The 22,408-nt window shown below is 40.5% G+C and overlaps 1 protein-coding gene and 1 long non-coding RNA gene across 2 annotated transcripts in view; one reads left to right on the top strand and one right to left on the bottom strand.

Annotated features, from left to right (window-relative positions):
* The window catches only part of LOC126063117 (uncharacterized), a 203,606-nt gene that overhangs the window by 68,298 nt on the left and 112,900 nt on the right, over positions 1–22,408 (bottom strand). The window lies entirely within an intron of this gene.
* Positions 1–22,408, top strand: part of LOC126063114 (leucine-rich repeat-containing protein 37A2-like) — a 309,607-nt gene that overhangs the window by 242,833 nt on the left and 44,366 nt on the right. Inside the window, exons 14-16 of the mRNA XM_049861289.1 lie at positions 15,591–15,662; positions 18,787–18,858; positions 19,627–19,707. Of these exons, the coding sequence (XP_049717246.1) occupies positions 15,591–15,662; positions 18,787–18,858; positions 19,627–19,707 (225 nt within the window). The remainder of the gene's footprint in view (positions 1–15,590; positions 15,663–18,786; positions 18,859–19,626; positions 19,708–22,408) is intronic.

Below are 22,408 nucleotides of genomic sequence, written 5' to 3'. Positions count from 1 at the left end.
GTTTGTCAATATCCACAAAATAGCTTGCTGAGATTTTGATTGGTATTGCATTGAATCTGTAGATGAAGTTGAGAAGGATTGCAGTCTGAATAATAAGTCTTCCTATCCATGAATGCCCTGGTGGCACAAAGGTTAAGAGCTCAGCTACTAACCAAAAGCTCAGCAGTTCAAATCCACGAGCTGCTCCTTGGGAACTCTATGGGGCCGTTCTACTCTGTCCTATAGAGTTGCCGTGAGTAGGAATCAACTCGACAGCAATGGGTTGGGTTTGGTTTTGTTATCCCTGAGTGTGGAATATCCCTCCATTTATTTCGAAATTGCATTTCTTTCACCAGAGAGTCTTGTAGTTGTCCTCATATAGATCTTGTATAAATTTTTGTTAGATTTGTACCAAAGTATGTCATTTCTTTTAGTGTTAATGTAAATGGTATGTTTTTACTTTAAAACTCCAGTTCTTTGTTGCTGGTATATAGGGAAGTAATTGACTTTTGTATGTTAACTTTGTACCCTGAAACCTTGCTATGCTCACTTAATAGTTCCAAGTATTTTTTTGTCAATTCTTTGGGATTTTCTAGATAGACAATCATATCATCTGCAGATGAAGACAGTTTTATTTCTTCCTCCTCAGTGTGTATACCTTTTATTTCCTTTCCTTTACATTAACTAGAACTTACAATACAATGTTGATAGGAGTGGCGACAGAGGACATCCTTGTCTTGTTCCTGATCTTAGGGAGAAAGCATCCAGTTTCTCCCCATTAAGTATTTTGTTAGCTCTCATGTTTTTGTAGATGTTCTTTATTCAGTTTAAAAAGTTCCCTTCTATTGCTAGCTTGCTGAGAGTCTGTATTCATGGATGGGTGTTGGATCTTGTCAAATGATTTCTTTGCATCTACTCATACGGTCATATGATTTTTCTTTACCCTGTTGATATGAAGAATTATATTAACCGGTTTTCAAATGTTGAACCGGCCTTGCATACCATGGGTAAACCCCACTAGGTCATGGTGTATAATTCTTTTTCTGCATTGTTGGATTCAATTTGCTAATATTTTGCTGAGGATCTTTGCATCTATGTTCTTGAGAGATATTGGTGTGTAATTTTCCTTCCCAGTAATTTCTTTGGTTTTGGTATTAGGGCAATATTGGCCTCATAGAATTTTTTGGAAGAGTGTTAGAAGCATTGGTGTTAATTATTCTTTAAGTATTTGTAGAATTCACCAAAGAAACCATCTGGGCCTGGTGGTTTCTATTTTGGAAGGTTATTAGTTGTTGATTAATTTCCTTAATGGATATAGGACTGCTCAAACTGTCTATTTCTCCTTGTATGAGTTTTGGTAGCTTGTATCTTTCTAGAGATTGCTCCATTTCATCTAAGCTATCAAATTTGTGTGCATAGAGTTGTTCACAGTATTCCTTTATTATCCTTTTAATGTCCATAGGGAATTCTGATGGCACAGTGGTTAAGAGCTCGGCTGCTAACCAAAAGATTGGTGGTTCAAATCCACCAGCCACTCCTGGAAAATCCTATGGGGCAGTTCTGCTCTGTCCTATAGACTTACTATGAGTTGGAATCAACTCAGCAGCAACGGGTTTGGTTTTGTTTTTGGTTTTAATGTTCATGGGATCAGTTGTGATGGCTCCTCTTTCATTTCTAATATTAATAATTTGTGTCTTCTTTTTTTCTTGGTTAGTCTGCCTAGAGGTTTATCAATTTTATTGAACTTTTCAAAGAACCAGCTTATGGTTTCATTGATTTTCCCTATTCTTATTTCAACTTCATTGATTTCTGCTCTGATTTTCATTATTTCTTTTCTTCCGCTTACTTTTTTTTTTTTTTCTTTTCTTTTCTAATGTATGCATTCAATGCTATGCATTTTCCTCTAAGCACTGCTGTCTTAGTTATCTAGGGCTCCTATAACAGAAACACCATACTGAATGGCTTCAACAAACAGAAATTTATTCTCTCACAGTCTAGGAGGCTAGAAGTCTGAATTCAGGGCACTAGCTCCCAGGGAATGCTTTCTCTGTCTGTTGGTTCTATGGGAAGGTCCTTGTCATCAATCTCCCCTGGTTGAGGAGTATCTCAGCACAGGGAACCTAGGGCCAAAGGATGTGCTCTGCTCCTGGTGTTTCTTTCTTTGCAGCATTCTTGGAGGCATGAGGTCCCCCATCTCTCTGTTCACTTCTCTCTTTTATATCTCAAAATATATTGACTCAGTATACAACCTAATCCTGTAGATTGTGGCCTTGCATACCTAGGGTAAACCCCACTAGGTCATGGTGTACGCCTCATTACCATAACTGCCTCTAACCCTGCCTCATTTACATTGTAGAGGTTAGGATTTACCACACATAGGTAATCTCATCAGATCACAAAATGGAAGACAACCACACAATACTGGGAATCATGGCCTAGCCAAGTTGACACGCATTTTAGGGAGACACAGTTCAATCTAAAACAAGTACGTTCACTGCATATCACAATTTTTAGAAAACTTTTATTTATTTTTGTTGTTGTTGTTGAGAATATACACAGCAAAAGATACACCAATTCAACAGTTTACATACATGCTCCATTTAGTGACATTGATCACATTTTTGAGTTGTACAACCATTCTCACCCTCCTTTTCTGAGTTGTTCCTCCCTCATTAACATAAGTTTACTGCCCCCTAAGGTTCCTATCTAATCTTTCACGTTGCTGTTATCAAATCGGTCCCATATAGGTAGTTCTTAAAAGAGCTTAATGCTCAAAGCGTACATTTTTTACTAGTTAAGCTAAACTATTGTTTTGTTTTAAGGAGACTTCAAGGACATTTCTGACTTAAGGTTTAAAGATTATCTCAGACCAATATTTTCAGGGGTTCATCCAAACTTCATGGCTCCAGGGAGTCTGGAATCCATGACATTTTGAAATTCTTTTCTGCATTTTCTCCCTTTTGGTCAGGATTCTTCTATGTAATCTTTGATCAAAGTGTTCAGTAATGTAAGCCAGGCACCATTTAATTCTTGTCTCATGGCAATGGAGGCAGTTGTTAAAGGAGGCAATTAGCCACACATTCCATTTCCTCCTTCTATTCCCGACTCTCCTTCTTCTTCTGTTGCTCCAGGCAAATAGGGTCCAATTGCTATGCCTTGGATGGCTGCTTGCAAGCTTTTAAGACACCAGGCTGTACGCAGTGTACTAGGAAGTAGAACAGGAGCACTATGCATGTTATTAGGCCAATTACCTGGAATGTTCCATGAAACCATGACCCTAAGCCACCAAATCCCATGAGGTTTTTGGCTGTACATAAGCAGCCTCAGTAGCTACTCTTTTTTTTTTTTTTTTGTCATTGTTGTAAATGTATCTGTTATACAACTTTTGTCAATTCAACTTTTTACAGGTGCTCAATTTATTGACAGCAATTACAATAATTGACAGTGCAACCCTACCCTTAAGCAATGTGATATTTCCATCACCGTTAACTTCCCTTTTCCCCACCCCTCCCACTCCTGTTGTTGTTGTTGTTGTTGTTAGGTGTCGTCAAGTCAGTTCTGACCCACAGTGACTCTCTGTACAGCAGAACGAAACACTGCTCAGTCCTGCGCCATCCTCACAATCGTTGTTATGCTTGAGTTCATTGTTGCAGCCACTGTGTCAGTCCCTCTCACTGAGGATCTTCCTCTTTTTCACTGACCCTGTACTTTACCAAGCATGATGTCCTCCTCCAGGGACTGATCCCTCCTGAAAATATGTCCAAAGTATGTGAGATGCAGTCTCGCCATCCTTGCTTCTAAAGAGCATTCGGGTTGTACTTCTTCCAAGACAGATTTATTCATTCTTCTGACAGTCCATAGTATACTCCATATTCTTTGACAACACCACAATTCAAAGACATCAATTCTTCAGTCTTCCTTATTCATCATCCAGCTTTCACATGCACATGAAAAAAAAAAAAAAATTGATGAGGCAATTAAAAATACCATGGCTTGGGTCAGGCGCACCTTAGCCTTCAAGGAGACATCGTTGCTTTTTAACACTTTAAAGAGGTCTTTTGCAGCAGATTTGCCCAGTGCAATGGGTCTTTTGAATTTTCGACTGCTGCTTCCATGGGTGTTGATTGTGGATCTAAGTAAAATGAAATCCTTGACAACTTCAATGTTTTTTCCATTGATCATGATGTTGCTCATTGGTCCAGTTGTGAGGATTTTTGTTTTGTTTATGTTAAGTTGAAATCCATACCGAAGGCTGTGGTCTTTGATCTTCATCAGTAAGTACTTCAAGTCCTCTTTACTTTCAGCAAGTAAGGTTGTGTCATCTGTATAACACAGGTCGTTAATGAGTCTTCCTCCAATCCCGATGCCCCATTCTTCTTCATATACTCCAGCTCCTGGAATTATTTGCTCAGCATGCAGACTGAATAAGTATGGTGAAGGATTACAACCCAGGAGCACACCTTTCCTGACTTTAAATCACTCAGTGTCCCCTTGTTCTGTTCGAACGACTACCTCTTAATCCATGTACAGATTCCTCATGAGCACAATTAAGTGTTCTGGAATTCCCATTCTTCTCAATGTTATCCATAACTGGTTATGATCCACACAATCAAATGCCTTTGCATAGTCATTAAAACACAGGTAAACATCTTTTTGGTGTTCTCTGATTTCAGCCAGAATCCATCTGACATCAGCACTGATATTTCTTACTTCATGTCCTGTTCTGAATTTCTTGGCAGTTCCCTGTCCATATACTGCTGGAGCTGCTTTTGAATGAGTTTCAGCAAAATTTTACTTGTACGTGATATTAATGATATTGTTCGATAATTTCTGCATCCGGCTGGATCACCTTTCTTTGGAATAGGCATAAATATGGATCTCTTCCAGTTGGTTGGCGAGGTAGCTGGCTTCTAAATTTCTTGGCATAGATGAGCGAGCACTTCCAGCACTGCATTCGTTTGTTAAAACATCTCAATTGGTATTTCATCAATTCCTGGAGACTTGTTTATGGCCAGTGCCTCCAGTATGCAGCTTAAACTTTTTCCTTCAGTCCCATCGGTTCCCGATCATATGCTGCCTCCTGAAATTGTTGAACATCAACCATTTCTTTTTGGTATAGTGACTCTGTGTATTCCTTCCATCTTCTTTTGATGCTTCCTGTGTCCTTTAATGTTTTCCCCATAGAAGCCTTCAGTATTGCAACTTGAGGACTGAATCTTTTCTTCAGTTCTGTCAGCTTGAAAAATGCCAAGCATGTTCTTCCCTTTTGCTTTTCTATCTCCATGTCTTTGCACATGTCATTATAATACTTTACTTTGTTTTCTCATGCCACCCTTAAAAATCTTCTCTTCACCTCTTTTATTTTATCATTTCTTCGTTTCGCTGTAGCTACTCGGTGCTCAAGAGCAAGTTTGAGTCTCTTCTGACATCCTGCTGGTATTTGAATACTGGTGGCCCAGCTTCCAGCATCATAGCTACACGCAAGGCCCCACACTATGACAAACTGACAGATATGTGGGGATCCTACCCCTGGTAACCACTAATAAACTTTCTTCTCGATACATTTGCCTTTTGTCTTTTTATATAAGTGAGGTCATACAATATTTATCCTTTTGTGATTAACTTATTTCCCCCAGCATGATGTCTTCCATCTCCATCCATATTGTACCATGTATCAAAACTTCATTTCTCCTACTGGCCAAGTAGTGTTCCATTGTATGTATGTAGCACATCTTGTTTATCTATTCATCTGGTGAAGAGCATTTAGGTTGTTTCCACCGTTTGGCTGTTGTGAATAGTGCTGCAATAAACACTGGTGTATGAGTCTCTGGTTTCAAGTCTTTTTGATATATTCCTGGAAGTGGAGTTGCTGGGTCATGTGGTAGCTCTATTTTTAGTTTTTTGAGGAACTGCCACACTGTTTTTGCCAATGGTTGTACCATTTTGCATTTCCACCAGCTATGGGTAGGGTTCCAATTTCCCCACGTTGCATCTCACAGATTTTTATATTTTCATTTTTATATTTGTTTTTTCATTTTCAGTTAGTTCAAAAACATTTTTTAAATTTCTTTTGAGACTTCTTCTTTGACCCATGTGTTATTTAGAAGTGTGTTGTCAAGTCTCCAGATATTTTTGGATTTTCTAACTGTCTTTTTGTTATTGATTGCTAGTCGAATTTCATTGTGGTCTGAGAGCACACTTTGTGTGATTTCTATTGTTTTCAATTTAGTAAGGGGTGTTTTATGGCCATGGATGTGGTTTATGTTGGCAAATGTTCCCTGTGAGCTTGAGAAGAATGTGTATTCTGTGTATTCTTGATAAAGTATTCTGGAAATGTCAATTAGATCCAGTTGATTAATAGTTCTGTTCAGCTCAGATATATCCTTACTGATTTTATGCCTGCTGGATCTATCAGTTACTGATAGAGTGGTGTTGATGTCTCCATGTATAACAGTGGGTTTTTCTATTTCTCCTTGCAGCTCTATCAGTTTTTGCCTCACATATTTTGATGCTCTGTTGTGAGGTCATACACTTTAAAGATTGCTACATCTTCTTGGAGAATTGATCCCTTTATTATTGTGTAATACCCTCCTTATCTCTTACAATTTCTCCTTGCTCTGAAATCTGCTTTGTCTGAAATTAATATAGCTCCTCCAGCCTTCTTTGGATTAGTATTACCATGGTATATATTTTTTCCATCCCATTACTTTTAATCCAGCTGTGTCTTTTATATTTAAAGTGGGTTTCTCATGGACGACCTATACTTGATCTTGTTTTTTTCTTGATCCAATCTGATAGTCCTGCCTTTTAATTAGTATATTCAGACCATTCATATTTAAGTTATTATAGATATAACTGAATTAATATCTACCACATTAGTAATTTGGAAACCCTAGTGGCGTAGTGGTTAAGTGCTGCAGGCGCCAACAAAAAGGTCAGCAGTTCAAATCTACCAGGTGATCCTTGGAAACTCTATGGGGCAGTTCTACTCTGTCCTATAGGGTCACTATGAGTTGTAATCGACTCGATGGCAACAGGTTTGGTTTTGGGTTTTTTATATTAGTAATTGTTTTTTCTTTGTTGCCCTTGTTCTTTGTTTCTTTTTTGTCTTCCACTCTTTTTCTTTTTCTTTTTTTTTTTTTTTTTGCTTTCTCTGGTTTTAATTGAGCATTTTGTATGATTTCATTTTCTTTTTCCCTTAGCATATCAATTATACCTCTTTAAAATAGTTTTTCAGTGATTTCCCTAGAGTTTGTGGTATCCATTTCAACTAATCTAAGTCCACTATCAAATAACACTATACTGCCTCATCCTTTATAACATAACATAGCTGTCGTATATTTCACTTATCCATAAACTACAATCATCCAATATATTGCTGCTATTATTATTTTAAACAAACTGTTATCTGTCACATCAGTTAAGAATAAGAAATATAAAGGATTTTACTTTACCTTCATTATTTCTTCTCAAATGCTCTTTCATTATGTAGATCTAAGGTTGTGACCTGTATCATTTTTGTTCTCACTGAAGAACTTTTTTTTAACATTTCTTACAAGGCAGGTCTACTGGTGACAAATCATCTTAGTTTTTGTCTGTCTGAGAAAGTCTTTATTTCTCCTTTCCTTTTGAAGAATATTTTCACTGGATATGGAATTCTTGATTTTTTTTTTCCTTCTTTTTAAAATACTTTAAATATTACACTCCAATTTCTTCTTCTTCATTTAATTTTGATCCCGTGTTTTAACACAATATTATCATTTCAACATATAATCAATATAAAAATATTAATGAACTTTATAGACTTTTTTTGTACCAAGTCTTCAGGATTCAATATGCATCTTACACGTACAGCGCATCTCAGTTTGGACTAGCCACCATCCAAGTGCTTAGTAGCCACCTGTGGCTGCCATACAGGGCAGCATAGCTCTAGGGGTGTCTTGCTCTGACAATTACACACTCAGCCTAGGGGTGATTCACACATATCTTCTGCTTACAGCTCATTGGCCAAAGCTGCCCTTGTGGCTCTGCCAATCACAGGGAGGTGGCAGGGGCATGCCTACTACCTGCCTTAAAGCAGAGGTGGGAATATTTGGGGAGCATCAATACTGACCACCAAGCCCTCCTCAGCCAACACCGCCCTTTACAAGGGTATCCCACTAGTTGGTCCTTCCTCCATTATGAATGTCTTCTGGGCCAGCATTCTGTTTTGGCTTAGCTTTGTTCTTCACTTGGCCATGAGGACTGGGAGGCGGATATGCCAAATCTTGCTGTAGATGACACAGAAGACACTGGTGCCAGGTTCTTTTTTAAAAAATAAAAAATTCCTGAAAGCGGGAGGTGAATACTAACAAATTGAGGAAACTGGGCAAGCCAAAGGCTTGGAGGTTCAAAAAGCAAGAGGAGGTATAGTGATCATTAGGGTCATGTGTCAACTTGGTTGGGCCATGATTCTCAGTGGTTTGGCAGTTATGATGTAGTTGGGCAGCCGTATGATGATGTGATCACTTACACGATGAGATTTAATATAATGTGACACCTCCATGGTGGGATCTGCTGTGAGTATCCAATCATTTGGAAGGAAGTTTTCTTGTGCATGTGGCCTGCATTGAATATAAGTGGACATTCTGACAAGGCTTATGGGCTTTTGCTCACTCTGGGTCCTGCAGCTGGCTCCTGTTCATCTGACCTACGGTTCGTGGGACTGGAGCTAGCAGCTTACCTGTGGCCGTGCCTGCCGATCTTGGGATTCATTGGTCTTTGCAGCCTGTGAGCAAGAGCCCTGCTTTCTGACCTGCTGATCGTGGGTGCACCAGCCCCTGTGGCTGCATGAATCAGGAGAAGCCTCCAGGCTGACCCACAGATTTGGGGTGTGCCAGCCTCTACAACTGCGTGAGCCATTTCCTTGATACAAATCTCTCTACATATGTATAATTATTCACTTTACTGGTTTTGTTTCTCTAGAGAACCCAGCCTAAGACAGAATTTGGTACCAAGAGAGTAGGGTGCTGCTCTAACAGATACCTAAAATGTGGAAGCAGTTTTGAAACTAAATGGATAGAGGCTGGACAAGTTTTAAGTGCCTAAGAGTAAAAGCCTAGATTGCCTTGAAAAGACTGTGGAATTATAGATGTCAAAGACAATTCTGGTGAGGACTCAGAAGAAAGTGAGGAGAGCTGTTACACTGGAGATAGCACAGATGGGGAGAGGCAGCAGCAGAAAAGTGGCAGCAGAACCAGGAAACCAGCATGAGAGTGCTAGAGCAGAACCATACAGGGAGAGAGCTGAGAGTGTCTTTGCACAGGAGGCTTCCTGGCAGAGTGGGGTGCTTCCAAGCACGTACTGGTAGAACAAGGCTTGTTGGCCCACAGAGCAAGAGAGCTCTGTGCCTTCCAGGCAAAGTTTACTGGTGGAGTGGGATGCCTCCCAGCACTTATCAGTGGAGCTACAGAGCTTTGGAACACTTGCCCCAGGAGGGCAGACACAGGCAGTGAGGGCTGAGAGGCTGAGAAGCCAAGGAACCAGGAAGCAGAAGCTGCATGAATAAGGAACACAGGGAGCAGAGCTGCCTCAGCCTTGAAGGGTAGGGCTACGACCCCTGGGGCCTCAAAGGGTGGGCCACCCAGATGGACTAGGAGAATGGGGCTGCCTAAAGCTGAGGGAGCAGAGTTGCTGTCCCAATGGGCCTGGAAGGTGGAGCTGAAGCCCAGGACCAAGGGGCCTCCACTCAGAATCCAGAGAGTGTGGCCAATACCCAGAGTCTGGAAGGCAGGGACATTGTCTAAACGGTCTCAGAAAACAGGGTTATTTCCAAGCCTTGAAGGTTAATGTAATGTGTTCTACCGACTTGCTTGGTGCCTATTATCCCTTCTTTCCCTTCAATTTCTTCCGTTTGTAATGGAAATGTCTACCTTGTACTTTGGGAGCAGATTCCTTGTATCCTAGTTTTCACAAATGAAGAAGGATATTTGAATTTTGGACTTGTAGTTGATTTAAGACTCATGCTATGATACGATGGGGTGAATGTGTTTTACATGTGGCAAGGACATGAATTTTGGGGGGTCAATGTGTGGAAAGGTATGGTTTGAATTGTGTCCCCCTAAAATGTGTGTCAAGTTGACTAGGCCATGACTCACAGTATTGTATGATTTTCCACTGTTTTGTCATGTAATGTGATTTTCCTATGTATTATAAGTCCTACCTCTCTGATGTTAATGAAGCAGGATTACAGACAGTTATGTTAATGAGGCAGGACTCAGTCTACAAGATTAGGTTATATCTTGAGCCAAAGTCTTTTGAGATATAAAAGAGAGAAGCAAGCAAAGAGATGGGGAATCTCATACCACTAAGAAAGCAGCCCTGAGAGCAGAGCATGTCTTTTGGACCTGAGGTTCCTGCACCGAGAAACTCCTCGACCAGGGGAAGATTGATGACAAGGAACTTGCCTCAGAACTGACAGAGAGAGAAAGACTTCTCCTGGAGCCGGCACCCTGAGTTGGGACTTCTAGCCTCCTAGACTGTGAAGGAATGAATCTCTGTTAAAGCCATCCACTTGTGGTATTTCTGTTATAGCAGCACTAGATAGCTAAGACAGTATTCATGGTGCAGATGGATTTTTCACTCATTCTTTACATTTGCTAACACTTTTAGCTTACTTTATGGTTACCTCTTTGCTGGAGTTCTTGGAGTTCCCATCCCCCACCACTATGACACCACAAGTAGGAGGCCAGGAACATGATGACTATCCACTGAACTCTATAAACTATAAGGTGATATGTAATGATTATTTTTTTTGTACTGGAAGCTCTTGGAGGGTTGGATCATAACTTTTTCTTCCTTGAATCCCTTGTAAGCCCAAAAACCAAACCTGTTGCCATGGAGTTGATTCTGACTGATAGTAACCCTACAGAACAGAGTAGAACTGCCCCATAGAGCTTCCAAGGAGTGGCTGGTGGATTTGAACTGCCAACCTTTTGGTTAGCAGCCAGGGCTTCTGAATCCCTCATACTATCTGCTATATAATAGATGCACAATAAACTTCTGAATCCCATCTCTTTTTGTTTGCATGGTTTCTGTCTTAGTCATCTGGGGCTGCCATAACATAAATACCACAAGTGGATGGCTTTAACAAAGAGAAATTTATTTTCTCACAGTCTAGTAGGTGACAAGTCCAAATTCAGAGCTTTGGCTCCAGGGGAAGGCTTTGTCTCTCTGACCGCTCTGGAGGAAGGTCCTTGTCCTCAATCTTCCTTCCCCTGGTTGAAGAGCTTCTCAGGTCCAGGGACCCCATGTCCAAGGGGTACACTCTGCTCCTGGTGCTGCTTTCTTGATGGTATGAGGTCCCCAACTCTCTGCTTGCTTCCCTTTCCTTTTATCTCTTGAGAGGTAAAGATGGTGCAGGCCATACCCCAGGGAAACTCCTTTTACCTTGGATCAGGGAGGTAACCTGGGTAAGAGTGGTGTTACAATCCCACCCTAATCCTTTTAACATAAAATTACAATCACAAAATGGAGGAAAACCACAGAATACTGGGAATCATGGCCTAACCAATTGATACACATATTTTGGGGGGGGGCATAATTTAATCCATGACATTCCACCCTCTGGCACCCCCAAAATCACATTCTTGCAACACGCAAAACATATTCATCCCATCATATCATAGTAAAGGTCTTAACTCCATGTCCAAAATCCAAAAATTCTTCTTCAACTGTTGAAATCGAGACTACAAGTTAACTCCTTCTGATGGTACAGTGGCAGAATAGGCACAAGCAAATAGGGAAAACTGTAGGAAAAGAAGTGCAAACAGGCACCAAGCAAGTCAGCAGAACACATTATTACATTAGCCCTCAAAGCTTTGAAAATAATCCTCTGTTTTCTGAGACACATTGGCCCTGCCCTCTAGGCTCTAGGTGTTGGCCACACTCTCCAGTTTGAGTGGAGGCCCCTCAGCCCTGGGCTTCAGCTCCGCCTTCCAGGCCCACTGGGAGAGCAAATCTGCTCCCTGAGCTTTAGGAGAAGGATTCTCCTAGTCCATCTGAGTGGCATCTCCACCCTTAGAAACACCAGAGGCCATGGCTCCACCCTTTGAAACCTCTGAGGTCATGGCTATACCTTTTGAGACTGAGTCAGCTCAGCTTATTGTGTTGTCTCTTCAGTTTCTTCTTTCTGGTTTCTTGGCCTCTTGGCTCCTCAGACCTCATGTCGGCATCTGCCCTGCTGGAGCAAGTGTTCCAAAGCTCTGTAGCTCCACGTATAAGTGCCAGAGGCACCCCACTCCACCAGGAAGCATTCTGTGCACAGGCACTCAACTCTCTCGCTCCGTGGGTCGGCTCCAGTGCTGTCTCGCACTGGTCTACTGATTCTGCTGCTGCTGGTTCTCCGTCACTGCCTCCTCTCCTGCTGGGCTGGTCCTCTGCCACTGTCGCGACTCTGTCCATTCAGTTTCAAAACTGCTTCCACATTTTGCATACCTGTTAGAGTAGCACCCCGCTCTCTTGGTACCAAATTCTGTCTTGGTCATCTAGTGCTGCCGTAACAGAAATACCACAAGTGGATGGCTTTGACAAAGAGAAATTTATTTTTTCACAGCCTAGTAGGTTACAAGTCCAAATTCAGAGCGTCGGCTCTAGGGAGAGGCTTTCTCTGTTGGCTCTGGAGGAGGTCTTTGTCCTCAATCTTCCACATGTCAAGGAGCTTCTCAGGCACAGGGACCCTGTATCCAAAGGACGTGCTGTGCTCTTCTTGCTGCTTTCTTGGTGCTACGAGGTCCCCAACTCTCTGCTTGCTTCCCTTTCCTTTTATCTCTTGAAAGAGAAAAGGTGGTGCAGGCCACACCCCAGGAAAACTCCCTTTACCTTGGATCAGGAAGGTGACCTGGGTAAAGGTGGTGTTACAATTCCACCCTAATCCTTTTAACATAAAATTACAATCACAAAATGGAGGGTAACCACAGAATACTGGGAATCACAGCCTACCCAAAGTGATACACACATTTTAGGGGGGACATAATTTAATCCATGACATTTTCTGAGGATAAGCCCTGTGTAATTCTTAATCTTTGTTTCTTTGTAGCTTAGATGTTTTTCCCCCCTCTGGCTTCATTCAAGGTTTTATCTTTCTTTGCAGTTTGAATATGATATACCTAGGTGTAAATTTTTTAATATTTATCCTCATTGGTGTTCTCAGAGCTGCCTGGATCTGTAGTTTGGTGTCTGTCAGTAATTTTGGAAAAATTTCAGCTATTCTTACTTCAAATATTTCTTCCACTTATTTCTCTTTCCTCTCCTTCTAGTATTCCCATTATGCATATGTTACACCTTTTGTAATTGGCCTACAATTCTTGAATATTCTGTTGTTTTTCTTTTTCTTTTTTTTTTTTCAGTCTTTTTTTTCTCTATGATTTTCAGTTTGGGAAGCTTCTCTTGGCATATCTCCAATGTCACTGATTCTTTCCTTGGCTGTGTCAAGTCTACTGATGAGCTCATCAAAGGCATTCTTCATGTCTCTACAAGTTCTTTTTTTTTTAATTTCCAACATTTTTTTCTTCTGTCTGCTTCCATTACTCACCTTGCATGTCATCCACTTTTTACACTAGAGCTGTTAGCATATATATTAATCATAGTTATTTTAAATTTCCAAGTTGATAAGCCCAAATATCACCTATATCTGAATGTGGCCCTGATGCTTGAACGACTTCTTAAGACTGTGTTTTTTGCTTTTTAGCATGCCTTGTAATTTTTGCTGAAAGCTAGATATGATATATCAGGTAAAAGGAATGGAGATTCTTTTAGCTTCAATTTCCTGTAAAACCCTGTTGATGTTCATGTGGTGGTAAGGTGTGAGGGAAAAGGAAGTGTTCTCTAATTCTATGATTAGGTCTCAGTCTTTTAGTGAGCCGGTGCCCCTGGGTTGTGACCTTCATAAGTGCTTTTCAGCTTTTTTCCTTCACCCCTTAGATGAACCAGGAAGGCTAGAGGGGGCTACAGTTGGATATTTTCCTACCCCATTTCAAAGGCTAGAAGACAACTGGAGTGGTAGTTCCTTTCTCCCACATGGAAAAGGCTAGAGGGAGTTGGAGTTGAGTATTTCCCTTCATCTATTTTGATTAACCAGTACCAGTTGTCATGAAGTCACTTCTGACTCATGGTGATCCCTTGTGTGTCGGAGTAGAGCTATGCTCCGCAAGTTGTTTTTCAGTGGCTGATCCTACATTTTTGAAGTAGATCACCATGCCTTTCTCTTATGATGCCTCTGGGTGGACCAGAACCTTCAACATGTTAGTTAGCATTAAGCTTTTACACCACCCAGGGACTCTCCACTTTGGTTAGGCTCTGATAGAACCCAAGTTGTTAGGCTGTGGTAAAGTAATAGCCCTTGAGGGCAGGCTATGGTTAAGAGAACACAGCACTATTTCATCATGGCAGCTTTTCCCCTCCTCTTTCAGGAATTATGAGGGGATTTTCCTGAGATTCACTGTGAGAACCTGGTAGGGCTCCTGGAATTAAAACTCCCCAAAACGTGCCTCCTTCTCCCCCTAAGGCTGGGCCTCCAGGAGTCGTTTATCTTTCAAGCTAGTCCACACTAGTCTCCAGCATTTTGTCAATTACTCTTGAAGTATTTCTACCCAATGCTGGGTCCAGCAGAAACTAGGACCCAGCATCGGGTAGAAAGTGATTCTCTGTATCAACCTGTCCTTCTCTCCGGTTCTCTCTGCTGATCTAAGAAACTTTTAAGAGCTCAGCAGTCACATGTGGCTAGTGGCTCTCTTATTGGACTTCCAGCAGTAAGGCATTAAAATGAACCAACCTCAGCTACATGCAACAACATAATGAATTTTACAAACATAGCACTGAGTGAAAGAAACAAAATAGAAATATGTGTCTATGATTCCATTTAAAGTTCAAGAAGAAGTAAAATGAAACCATGTGGTTTGTGGTTGACGTATAATAGGTAAAACTGTATTTAAAAAAGCAAGGGAATTATTATCATCAAAGTCAGGATAGTGGTTACCTGTAGGGGTCAGAGAGAGGGTTGTGATTGGAAAGGGGCACACTGGGGGCTTCTGGGATGCTGGCAGTGTTCTTTCCTGACGTGAATGGTGTTGCATGGTGTTTGCTTTATAATCATTAAACTAAACATTTATGTTTTATGTATTTTATGGACATTTCAGTTCTCAAAAAAATGAATGGGGAAAGAGTGAAATGGCTTCACTTGCAGCCCTGACATAGATCCATGTGGGGCTTTCACAATGAGGTTTGGGAAGAGAGCCAGGGAAATGGCAGTTCTGCCAATCTTGTGCCACCCAGAGCTGAATTCTAACGGGGACTTTGTGATCTAGAGTGGAAGCATTAAATACATGACTTGGTGGGAAGAGTGGATGGGGGTGTGTGGGGTGAGGATAGAGGAGGGAGAATCAGGGAGATGGCCACAAAGGAGGACAGAAGAAAGGTTTGAATGAAAACAAAAGAGGTCACCATCCCTAAATTAAATAGAAATTAGAGTATTCAGGTGGACCATTACCTGGTTCCTCCCACATAGAATAGTCCTAGGTAGCAAATAGTTGTAGTTAATTTGCATTAGATCCACAAATAACCTTTTCATCTTCCAGAATTCTCAGTGAAAATTCTTTGACCGAATTACGTAAGGATTCATTTGAAGGCCTGCTATCCCTCCAGTATTTGTAAGTTAGTCAGTTAATCATTTTTATTTCTGAGTTTTTACTTATGTGTAAAATGAATAAGGAGCTTGGATAATATAATCTCTACATTTTTCTTCCAGCAATATAATTCTGCAATTCTGTAAGTCTGTAGGGTCCCAGCCCATCTCTAGCATTAAATATCTCCTGTCCGTTTCCAATTTTAATTATAGAGACAAAAGACAGAAAAGAAGTCTTTAGTTACAGAGGAAAAGTGGCAATAAAAAAAAAAATTATAGACACCCACATGTACTTTGTTTTGTAAGTGTCCATATACTGTTTATATATACTGTTTATATTTAGTCTATAGCCTGTGGTCTGTTTTTAGAGATCCCATAAGCTAAGAATGATTTTTGCATTTTTAAAGGATTTTGAAGAAAAAAAAAAAACTATGACACAGAGGTTGTCTGTGGCCAGCAAAGCCTCAAATATTTACTATCTGGCCTTACAGAAAACATTCGAAAAAGTTGGTTTAATAGAAGAAGAGGAATTAAGATTAACCTCTGTTTGTTGCCTAAAGGACAAGAAAATATAGAATACCTACATTAATTTGAAGGCCATTAACCAAAAATATTTTGATAATTGAATTAAGTTACCATTTAAATATTAAATATGTAACTAAACAGTTGAATTATGTAAACAATACTATAAAGAAAATATTTAGCTACCAAGGACTGGTATTAAGGATTGCAATGCAGGAATTGTTTTATCATATTACAAATGAAAGGTTTCAAATGATGGTTAAATAGTATAACTACAAATGTTTACCCTAAGTAAAGATATCAGAAATGCCCCTAACCATTTACTAAATACAAAATAAAAATCTCTCCAGCCCTTTTGCCAAGGAGGGAATACTTGCATGGTATTTATATCTGTTTAGAGATAACTAGATACTATGTACTTTGCTATAAAAGCTTGATTTTTACCCTTTGTCCATGAAGCCTAGAGTTGTGTGCATCATGAACCCTTATTAAGCTATTTCGATGATGCTCTTTAGCAAATGGATTCTTCTTACAAGTTTAGAAGGCTTAAGAGAATTGGGGATAAAAAGCCTGACATGATACTAAAAGTAGTCGTTTAAATTATCAAACCTTTAGGCCTTAGTGGGACAACCAGTTTTGCATTGATCTTCTTGGGCAGCTCTGGCACCTGGGCTCCCAAACCTTATAAACACAATTTGGAGAAAAACAAATGAGATAACTGCTCAATGGAGCAGGCCCTTCCTTACTTCTACTTTGAAATGCTTTGTAAGCTAGTTACTTCCTGTTAGTGTATGTATTCTCATCCATTAAAAAAATGTGAATCAGTACAAAAGTTAAAAACATATGTCAAGCACTGTGCCTAGGGTTGGTGGTACAAAGATGTGTAAGACAGCGTTCCTAACCTTCTAGAAACTCTTGATGTGGCAGGGGAAGCAAAGGCCTAAACTAGAACCATACCACAATAGACTCTAAGTGGAGGGCAAAGTGCTGCAAAGGCACAGAAAAGCCACGAAGTAATAAAAGTTAGCTTCTTTGTAAATAGTCATTTTCCTTTCTCACTTCTTAGCTATTCATTCCTTTAATAAATAACTGAGTTTTCTTTATGTCCATCTATCAGTTTTAAACATCGTAGGCAATGCAGATAAGCAAGACCTAGTCCATGCTTTCAAGGAGGAAATGGGATACAAAGATAACTATATTTAAAATAAAGAAATAGATATGGAAACTGAGAGGTATAAATTGTTTGTGGAGCACAGATGAGGGAGCGAAGACTTCCAGTTGGATCGGGTGAGTTGTTTCTAGAGAAACGCCATTTGAACAGGGCCTTGATGAGCCGTTGAGTATCACCAGACATGTCGGGAAGACTATTCTAAGATTGCAAAAGGAGGGTAGGAAAAAGGCAAAGCACATGAAGTGGAATGTAGGTTTGAAGAACGTCATGAGTACCTTTGGGTAAAAGTAGAGAGAGTACAAGATTGGAGCCAGATCTTCTAGGCTTTGGATGCCAAACTAAGGAGTCTTCATGGAGAACTGTATTATCACAGCAAAGCTCTAGGACAAGTGGTTCTCAAACTTTAGTCTGCTTCAGAATCAGGGCCTGTTAAAGCACAGATTCTGGGCTTTACCCCCATTATTACTGACTCAGTGGTCTAGAGTAGGGCCAAGAATTTGCTTCATCAGTAAGTTCCCAGACAATGCTGGTCTTTCAGAACCACTGCTGCAGAGTTAATCTGTGTGCAGGATGGATTATAAAGGAAGAGACTACAGCTGAAACACCAGTCAGAAGATAGTTATACCCACCCAATAAAAAGTGAGGGACTAATGTAGGCTAAATGGAAATAAGAAGATTAACTACAGTCAAGAAAGGGAGTTTTCAAATGAAAATCCACTTCTATGTTGTTTTTTTTCCTGAGTCACCACTGTACAACTGCAGGAATTGCATTCATGGAACATTAAAAAAAAAAAAAATCCTTTGCATCGAGTTGATCCCAACTCATAGCAACCCTACACTACAGAGTAGAACTGCCCCTTAGGGTTTCCAAGGAGTGGCTGGTGGATTCAAACTGTTGATCTTTTGGATAGCAACCATAGCTTGCTGTAGCTTTTAACCACTGCGCCACCAAGGCTCCCATGGAACATGAAGGCAATAGAAAACCAAACATAGATTTCTATTAATGTGATAAAAAGTATTATTCTAAATTAGTTCAAAGTTCTGTATTTATTAGAGGAGTAACTCCCTTTCAAATCATGTCAAATTATGTTATTTCTTCTGGTGAGAATATTGTTTTTAATATTGTAAATTAAAATAATAACAAGGAACAAAACTTTAAGCTCACTGAATCCAGATTTTAATGTGATGGCGGTAGGTCATCTAATCAATTGTCCTATTCTCAGGAAAGAGTACCTCCAAAAATCGAGATCTGTGGTTATATGTTTTATTTATGAGGGTGAGACTCTTAGGAGAGGTGAGGGCGGGGTTAAGGCCTTGGAAGGTTTAGATAACAATTACTAAGGGTTAGACTTTAGATAAAAGCTTATCCAATATTATTCTGAACTCTGCCATTTATTCCTACTAATTTAATATCGAATAGCTAATTGAGGCAATATTTTTCTTTTACTTTTCCTAGAGATTTATCCTGCAATAAAATACAGTCTATTGAAAGACGTACATTTGAACCACTACCTTTTTTACGGTCTATGTAAGTTACAAATAAGACTTAATTCTATTTAGAATCTTTATAAATTCTAATTGTAAATCTTTTTGCTGTTCATTTTGAAATCTGAAACTTGTATTAGTGGAAAGCTACTAAAGTTATATAGCAAATCCTTTTCCACTGTGGCAAAGATTAGTGTGAGGATTATTACACAGATAAGAGGGAATCATTCTAGAGCAGTGGTTCCCAACTGGGGCAGTTTTGCACCGAGGGAACATTTGGCAATGTCTAGAGGCATTTCTGGTTATGACAACTGTGAGTGTGCTACTGGCATCGTAGCGGGAAGATGCCAGGAATGCTGCTAACCATTCTACAACGCACAGAACGGCCCTCACAACAAAAAGTTTGTTGTTGTTATTTGTGAATTCTAGTTGAGATGGCTGTGATTCATGGTGACCCCATGTACAACAGAACAAAGTGTTGCCTGGCCCCATGCTATCTTCATAATCATTGCAAGAAAAGTTTACCTAGCCCAAAATGTCAATAGTGCTAAGGTTGAGAAACCCTGTTCTAGAGAAGTAAAGATCACTTAATCTAGGTATTTATTATTTACTGTTTTGAACCTAAGATATATGATATGAGATTATAAATCATAAGCAAAGATCTTCCGTAATGAGATTCCCTTAGTGTCTGGAGGGAGTATTGAAGTTAGTGTTCGTCATATGTAAATTAGAATCATTGCCAAAGGAATGGTGTTCTGAAAGAATAGCTTTATTTATTTATTTATTCTCTCTTGTTTGTGTCTGTTTGTAGAAACCTTGGTTGCAATTTAATCACAGAACTTGGCTTTGGAACGTTTCAGGCCTGGCATGGAATGCAGTTTTTACAGACGTTGTAAGTGGGATAGAAGATGGACACATGGGAAGAGATTATGTGTGAAAACATCAAACTGTATCAGTTAGCTGGGTGTATGAGCAAGTAGAAATTCTGAAACATGTATGTCTTAAGATCGATTTTTTCAAATGAGGAAACTAAGGCACAAAGAGGCCAAGAGACTTGTCTAACTCATATGTGGCACGTTCTGCTTGCCCTAGTACTGACCTTTGGCGCAGGCACTAAATGCACCGAGCAAGTAGCACGCAAACTAGCCCTGTCGTGGGATCCCAGTGCTGCTGCTCGGGTGTGTGGATGGTCCTAGGAATTCCGCTTTGGAATTTAACTTGGATTCCAGCTCACGTGTAAGGTTCCTCCCTGCTTAAATGTGTGCAATGTGTAGCCACACAGCACAAGGCAGAGCACAGAGTCCTCCAGAGAGCGAGGGGTCGGGGTGCTTTCTCAGCCATCAGCTTGTCTTAGACTGTAAAGCAAAAGGAATCCCGGGAAACACGCCAGAGTGCACTTCTCTCCCTAGGCACCCAGAACATTATTTTTCAAACAGTATATATCCTTTTCAAAAAGCTAGGAATTATCTATGCGTAGGGGGAACCTTTGAGGCATGAAGAAAAATGGTGTTTGTTAAGGAATAGTGTTAAAAGTGTTAATCAGGAAAATACATTGCTCTAGCCTAATTCCAAATGCCTTGTTTCCTGACTACTCTTCAAACAAGAAGTGTGGGTTTTATTCTCTTTCAGCTAGAAAATTCTGTGATTTCTCTTTGACACCAGCCAATGATAGTGGGTATGTTCACTGACCTTAAGGGAAATTTGGACAAAAGATGGAGCTTGTCCTCTAAACCTGACTTTGGAAAAGACTGCCTGATGGTTCAGCAATCCATGTCACACAGTTCATGTCAGGTGTGCCTGGAACCAAATTAACATCCTGCGGATGCCAACCTGTAGCCACCTGCCCCACCGTTAATTTGCTGATGCTGAACTTGGGGAAAGGAAACTTGAGGGTCCCTTCTTCTTTTGTCGGCACCAGAGACTCTTATGAAGAGTCTGTGATAAGAGACCAGAGAGCTGGGTGGTTAGCTCCCACACCAAGAAACTTTGGTAGCTTCAATAACAAGGTCATAATGTCCCTGGTAAGAATTCAGCTTTCACTGTGATTATGTAGGCAACATAGGGGAAATGTGGGTATCACACTTTAATTAATGAAATCAATGAAAAACATTCCCTGACTGCTGTGTGTCAGGCACTGTACTAAGTGCTGGCTGTACAAAGAAGAATAGGACAGAACTTTGTCCCCAAGAGACTGTCAGAATGGAAGAAGGAAGTGGAGGTTGATGAGAAAACGTAGAAGAGCCACGCTAGGGTCCCTGTGCAGGGTAACAAGGTAGGGGGATGACAAAGCTGGGAAAGTGAACCCCCTAAAACCAAATTCATTGCCGTCAAGTCAATTCCAACTCACAGCATGTAGGACAGAGTAGAACTGCCCCATAGGGTTTCCAAGGCTGTAATCTTTACAGAAGCAGACTGCCTCATCTTCCTCCAGTGGAGTGGCTGGTGGGCTCGCACTACCAATCTTTCGGTTAGCAGCCAAGTGGTTAACCACTGTGCCAGCACAGGGCTCCAGAGGAAGGGTAGGGGATTAGAAAAAATTCATAGAAAAAGTTAATGGAGGAGAGACCAACTTTCTTATCTCAAATTTCTGTGTTCATCTTAAACAACAGAGAAGGGCATTTGCTAAATAGCAATGAAAGAATTAGAGCTTGCTAGTATTGGAAATGAATGAATAAACATGTGATCTGAATAGAGGTATACCCCTAAAAAGGAGCCCTGGTGGCACAGTGGTTAAATGCTCAGCTGCTAAATAAAAGGTCGGCCGTTCGAACCCACCAGCCACTCCAAGAAGAAAGATGTAGCATCCTGCTTCCGTGAAGACTACAGCCTTGGAAACCCCAAGGGGCATTTCTGCTCTGTCCTATAGGGTCACTATGAATTGGAATTAACTTGACAGCAACAGGTATACTCCTAAAGTTAGTTCACAGGTACATTGAAAATATTGGCACAATTGTCACAATTTGGGTTGGAAGCTGGGGTCCTTCTTTATTTTTGGTTGAATTTTTCTAATCGGTAATTTGCCACAGGTGAAATATAAGCTTTATTGCATCTCTTTCCAAAGGCAAATTGCCAAGAAAAGATGGCACCTCTACAGAGCTAAGTAATTTTATGACCTGTGTGGCACAGCACTGGAGCCTTTACAAGTCAGAACAGTAAAAAAGTTCTTTTAAAACGGTCCCAGCAGATGCGGCTTTATCATGAATTGAACAAAGCTTAAGCCTCAGGGCCCCTTACTTCCATAGAACCCTTCCAAGGTCCTAGGAGGGGCCCTAGCAATTTTTGTACTTATACTTTTGCACTTTTTTATTAAAGAGAATTTCCCAAATTAGATAAGCTTCAGGCTGAACAAAACCTAGGTTCCAGCTAATTATAACCCAGTAAATCTCCTGAAAAGGAGCCCTGGTGCCTCAGTGGTTAAATGCGTGGCTCCTAACGGAAAGGACAGCAGTTCAAACCCACCAGCGATCTGAGGGAGAAAGACATGGCGGTCTGCGTCTGTAAAGATGACAGCCTTGGAAACCCTATGGGGCAGTTCTGCTCTGTCCTGTAGGGTCACTGTGAGTTGGAATCAACCCGACAGCAGCAGTAGCAAC

Source organism: Elephas maximus, chromosome 19 (genome assembly GCF_024166365.1).
Source record: "Elephas maximus indicus isolate mEleMax1 chromosome 19, mEleMax1 primary haplotype, whole genome shotgun sequence".
NCBI lineage: Eukaryota > Metazoa > Chordata > Mammalia > Proboscidea > Elephantidae > Elephas > Elephas maximus.
Note: the sequence above shows the minus strand (reverse complement) of the source record. Positions and strands in the feature narration are given on the sequence as shown.